Source organism: Sparus aurata, chromosome 9, assembly GCF_900880675.1.
Source record: "Sparus aurata chromosome 9, fSpaAur1.1, whole genome shotgun sequence".
In the NCBI taxonomy this organism is placed as follows: domain Eukaryota; kingdom Metazoa; phylum Chordata; class Actinopteri; order Spariformes; family Sparidae; genus Sparus; species Sparus aurata.
The window spans coordinates 1008256-1014255 of NC_044195.1; the positions used below are offsets into that span (position 1 = coordinate 1008256).

At 40.0% G+C, this 6000-nt stretch overlaps 1 protein-coding gene across 1 annotated transcript; it reads left to right on the forward strand.

Moving 5' to 3' along the window:
• Positions 1 to 2736: 2736 nt before the first annotated feature.
• Positions 2737 to 5279, forward strand: LOC115588112 (uncharacterized). The gene is made up of 5 exons (XM_030428493.1): positions 2737 to 2889; positions 3138 to 3239; positions 4489 to 4721; positions 4838 to 5016; positions 5138 to 5279. The coding sequence occupies exons 1-5, from the start codon at positions 2784 to 2786 to the stop codon at positions 5277 to 5279; spliced, it is 762 nt and encodes a 253-aa protein (XP_030284353.1). The 5' UTR covers positions 2737 to 2783.
• The last annotated feature ends 721 nt before the right edge of the window (positions 5280 to 6000 follow it).

Below are 6000 nucleotides of genomic sequence, written 5' to 3' on the forward strand. Positions count from 1 at the left end.
AATTCAGTTTCAGGCATACGACAAAGATATGACACCAACAACATGCACTTTTGGACGATTTGTGCTCTGTAGCGCTCGTCTAGAATACACATATACATGACTTGGAGCGATGAGCAGAATGTTTTTCCTGGTTAGCGGACATGGCTGAGGACCCCTCTCTCTCCAGACGGGATTCTCAAACCACACCACCAGCACACCTGGGACCCTCGCAAGTTAAAATGAACGCCAGTCAAATTCATAACTAAACCAGAGCTACATGAACAAATGTCAACAACTGTAGCTAACAGTTAGCTGAGCGGGCTTGCTGGTAGCCAGCAACATTCCTGTACAGTGTACAGGAATCAGCGCTGCTAGTAAGGCAGAAGTAGTAGACCCTCATCGAGCACACTCCTGTAACCAATCATGCTCTTGACTGAGGTTAGGACCTCCTACCTCCTCATTTACATATGGACACAGAAATACAGAAATAAATATATGTAGGTGAACAGAAATACAGAAATAAATAAATGTAGGTGAACAGAAATGTATAAATAAATAAAAAGCATTTATTCTTTTATTTACACTTTTATTTATTTATTTATTTATTTATACATTTATTTCAGCATTTATTTATTTATTCATTTATTTATGCATGTATTTATTTATGCATTTATTTATTTATACATTTATTTCAGCATGTATTTATTTATTTATGTATTTATTTATGCATTTATTTATACTTATGTCAGGTTTGGTCCTCCATATTTAAGAGCCACGTCTGTCCTTGCTGTGTTGTACCTGTAAACCTTTTTTCTCTCTCTCTCTCTCGTTGTGCTTGTCTTTGCTTTGTTTTATATGTCTATCGCTCTGTTGCAACTCCGTTTACTCCTGTCCAACTCTCTTGTTGCCAGTCTTTTTTGTCAGTCCGTCTGTGTCTCTGCCCTTCATCATGAGTGATTCCGAACTCCAGGATCTGCTTATGAGTGTGGATAACCTGACTTATCAGCGAGAGCTCATTGAGGATCTCGAGAGGGTTGATGACTTGCTTGGTGAGCTGCAGGAAGAGGAAGCAGCAGCACCAGTGGCACCTGTGCCAATGGTGAGGTGGAAGAAGAGAAACAGTGACAGAAACTTAATCCATGCAAGACCACGATCAAGCAGGAATCAGTCAAGCCAGGGTCAGTATTGTTTTTGCCTTCATGATATTTTAAAGATCTCGGCATTTGTGTGTTTCAAATCAAGGAAAACGTAAAGCTTTATGTGTGGTACAAGGGGGAAAACAATAATATATTGGAGTACAAAGGATAACTTTAGGAGTTACCGGCTTTGGTTTGGTGGTATGGTAACAGATACAACTACACCTCATGTAGATAAAAGTTTGGCAGTGAGATTGTGCTATTTTACTCTGGAAACCAGGCTAACATGTGTTGGGACTAGGGCTGTCAAACGATTAATTTTTCAAATTGCTATTAGTCGCATTTTGTCCATAGTTAACTTGCGATTAATCGCAAATTAATCGCAATTTTTTTGGCACATTTCTTTCTGTTCTAAATGTACCTTAATGTATTTTTTCATGTTCTCAATACTTTAAACAACATAAAAAAGGGCAAATATGCTTGCTTTATGAAAATGTTTATTCGACATTTCAAATCATGCAGGAAAATGAAAGGCTCAAAAAATATCCCCTCACCCTAAATGGGATCAAAATATGGTGATTTTGGTGAGGGGGGCGGTGGGCTTTCTGCATCTGCCGTGTGTTTGACTTGCAAATGATATTTGAGACTCGACTTACTTCAGTGGTAACTCATTTCATGTCGTCAGTGCGTGCAGATAACTTTTGTCCTATCACCGAACCACCTGGCAGTGTTTTGAAAGTGAATTTGCCGTTCATAAGTCCTTTCTCCATTTACTTTCACTTTCGCTTTTCAGTCCACCGTGTTTTTCCCGCACCGCCAACCCTGCTTCTTCTTCTACTGATTCCCTTTCTTATTCCTCTGCCACCCTCTGGATCAAGACTACAGGTGCCACTGACGGCCGTAAATCAAACAATGCGCGTTCCTTTTTTTAAAAATACCGAGCATTAATCGCGCGTTAAAAAAATGAACGGCGTTAAAAGGATGTTGCGTTAATGCGCAATTAACGAGTTAACTTTGACAGCCCTAGTTGGGACAAATAGAACATTTTAATGGTAGAATTATTATTATTAATATTTTTTTATTCTGATACAGCTGGTTACAGTCAGAAGACGCATCCCCCTGTCAATGCTCCCGACACGAACTCTGAGGTGGTCTTTGCTCCAGAGACTGTTGGTATGTACGTTATTTGTTCTCCATAAGCCCAAAGCATAAAGTTCAGACATTTGGACTTGTATCCGTATGGTGTATGTGATACAGAGTTTAGATGTAAACTCTATCTTTGTATTTGAATACAAATTTGCCAGAATTTTGCACTGCAGTTACACCTTTCACAGCCACTCCATACAGTACACTGACTTTTAACTTTTTTGTACCATTTTAACAGAGGGGTTTCTACGAGATCTCCAGCATTCACTTAACGATGCCACAGGAGATGAGGTGGAAGCACCAACCTCAAGAGCTTCTCTTCTGGCTACATCAAACTGGAGCACACGAAAAAGTCTCTTTGCAGAGAGCTGGAGGGCAGAGAGACCACGTCTGGTTAACACCGCAATGGCACAAGAAAATGTGGAATCCCACATCTGCCAACAGTGTTGGAGTAATACAGCTGTTGTCCGTTGTCGTGATTGTCGACCCCACCCCTTCTTCTGTGCTGAATGTGATGCCAGCATGCACATCAGACACCCCCTCCACAACAGAGATGCCAGTACCGCAGGATTCTTCCAGCCATTGCCCCCAACAACATTTGTACTGAATAAGGCCCTTTGCCCCTGTGGTAAGTTCTGGTTTGCAAGTGTACAAAATATATTTCCGTGCTGGACTTGCTGAGCACATTAGTTGAAAATTTTAGTTTCCTCAAGATGTCTTTAATTCTTTTCAGCAGTATGCTTCATGTCCATTAAGTCTTTTTTAATTTTCTCATGTTAAATTCAGCCTTCAAGTGGATTCAGAAATCTATAAATGTTTTATTTCCCAGTCGATACAAAAGAATCTTAATTCATGTTTGATTTTTTTTTTTTCCAGTGCGGTTTGTACCCGTGGAGATGCCTGACAAAATCTGTGGTTGTCCAACAGAGGCATTGAGGCTCAAACCAGGAAAGGCTGTGGCTGTGATCACAATGAATGGTAGGAATGTGGAGAACTTTTGTCCTGTTTGAAAAGTATCTTTTTAATAATATTTATCCCTTCTCAACAACTCGTACATGTTTGTTATAGCTTTGTATATGAAATCTTAATACCACAATTGAGTAATATTTACCACATTCGAACAAAAACATATATAATTATATATAATTAATATTAGGGGTGTCAACGTTTACAATTTGTTCTACACGTGTAAACAGGGCTTCTAACCGACGTGTACACGCTTACACGTCGGAGATTTATGATCTCTTTCTATCGCAGTTGTGGTAGCACCGATGCCAGCAGCAGTCTCTCCCTCCAAATTGTTCGGGTGTTTCCATCACAGGTGGTTTAGCATGGATCCCGTGCTGTTGTTGTAAGCCAACTTTGCCTGACATAGCCTACACTCAACTTGATTTCCACTGGCAGTTTGTTCAAAAAACACACAGTGCTCCGCTTGTTGACCGCCGCCATCGTGTCCCCCAGTCAACTTGAAGTGACGTGACGTGACGTGACGCGACACTGGCTGTGGCTGCGGGTTTTGTTTTGTTTTTTTATATCAACGTAACATTGTGCCCCATTCATCTATTATGTATGCGGATAACTGCACTAGTGGGAACATTTAAGTGTATAGTTAGTTAATGTTATTATCTGAAGCTTTCAGGTAACATTATCTTACTTTTACTTTTAAAAATTGCGTCCGTCCAATTTTCCTTCGGGCGTCGGTATCAATTTATAGCGGGTCGGCTCTGGTATGGAATGTAATCTGTGCTACTGTCGGATAACGGGTCGGATGCGGTGACCAGTGCAGGACTCTGGTCTAAGTGACCATTTTAATCCTCTAGCCAATTATCAGGCTAAATATCCAACATGCTAGTTAACGTCAAAGACTGCGGTGGAAGACGACGGTAAAATATTTCCACTGGATTTATTTATGCCTGAATTTTTAAGGTGTGGTGGCTTTTATTTTTTGCCGTGGCGGTGTGCCACAGTCAATTACATGTAGGGGAAACCCTGAATACTATATATATTGATGAGAAATGAACGAGGAGGAGGAGGAGGTAGGAGGAGGAGGTAGGAGGAAGACGTGTAAACGGTTATTGATTTTTCTAAACGGTTATGATTTGTTATCCGTGTATCCGTTTACACGTGTAGACGTTGACACCCCTAATTAATATATATAATTAAGCGGGAAAATATTGCATTACAGTGTGTTTTATATTTGTTTTTGTTGTTTGTTTGTTTTTTCAAGGACGACATGAGCTCAGCATGCCTGAGTTGGTTTGTGAATCATGCAAAGCCACATGGACTGCTGGAGTTGATGACCTTCTTCGGAGTGACTACTGGCCAGCTACCCTTCACTTTGCCACCATTTATGCAACAGATGTTTTCTTCTCATTTGAAGAAATGAAAATGGCTGCACCTGGTCTTTCCTGTCAGGCATTTTTAAGAATGTTAGATCAGCGAACTGTCTGCTTTGGCCGTGTGAGTATTGAAGTTATTAGTCTTTTTTGATGTATTTGATTTGTGTGTTGAAAAGCTGTGTCCTTATAATTTATTTTTTAAATATCATTAGCTATTGATGTCCTTTTTTGTGATAGGCCGGGAAGATCTCAGCTGACAGCTTTACAAAAAGTTTCTTTGAATGGGAGGCTGTGCGATATGAGGTGGACAGCATCTGCAAGGAGGAGCCCTTCACCTGTCCTGCGTGCAGCCCGAAAATGCTTGCTGTTTCTGTGGATGGAAACCGCAAGCATTACCGTTTTAAGAATGCAGCTAGGTACTATAATATATTTATAACGTCACAGTGTTTGAACTACTAACAAAACTTTAGTCTCTTAATATGCACCAATTAACCTTAGAATGCGAGGTATCATAAACTGTCCCTTTGTTTTATTTAGATCTGAGGAACAGGCCATCTTTGACGGGATCTTCATAGCCAAGGACGAAGACGTCACCAGATGTCATGAAACATATATGAGCTACTATAATGAAACATTTTTTGATACCATCAAATGCGTTGTGTACTTCATATTCCAGTAACATCCTTGAAAAGTACCTTTCAAACACCTTATCGGCTGCCTTTTATGACTGATACAGGTGAGCACAGGTTCATGGCACGTAGCAGAAGCCTTTAATAATCCTAATTTTGCTTGGTTATGTTTCATACACATGTAAGCTATGATAATAAAACATATTTTAATAGCATCATATGCTGTGTGTACTTCATATTCCAGTAACATCCTTGAAAAGTACCTTTCAAACACCTTATCGGCTGCCTTTTATGACTGATACAGGTGAGCACAGGTTCATGGCACGTAGCAGAAGCCTTTAATAATCCTTATTTTGCTTGGTTATGTTTCATACACATGTAAGCTATGATAATAAAACATATTTTAATAGCATCATATGCTGTGTGTACTTCATATTCCAGTAACATCCTTAAAAAGTACCTTTCAAACACCTTATTGGCTGCCTTTTTTGACTGATACAGGTGCGCACAGGTTCATGTTATACTGTAAAAGCCTCAAATAGTTCATAATTTTCCTTGGTTATGATACATAAGTGTAGTAGTAGTAGGAGTTGCATTGTTGAGGTTGGGCCTCCAAAGGGGTCAGTGGAAAGTAAGCCTGGGCCAAGTTTGGGCCAAATTAAAACTTTGTCGTAGGACTAAACCAAATACACCGTTGGAAAGGTCTCAATCTGGAGATTAACATAATGCCAGCCTGAAGATGGTAAGTAGCTCCTGGCCTGAGCTGCTGAC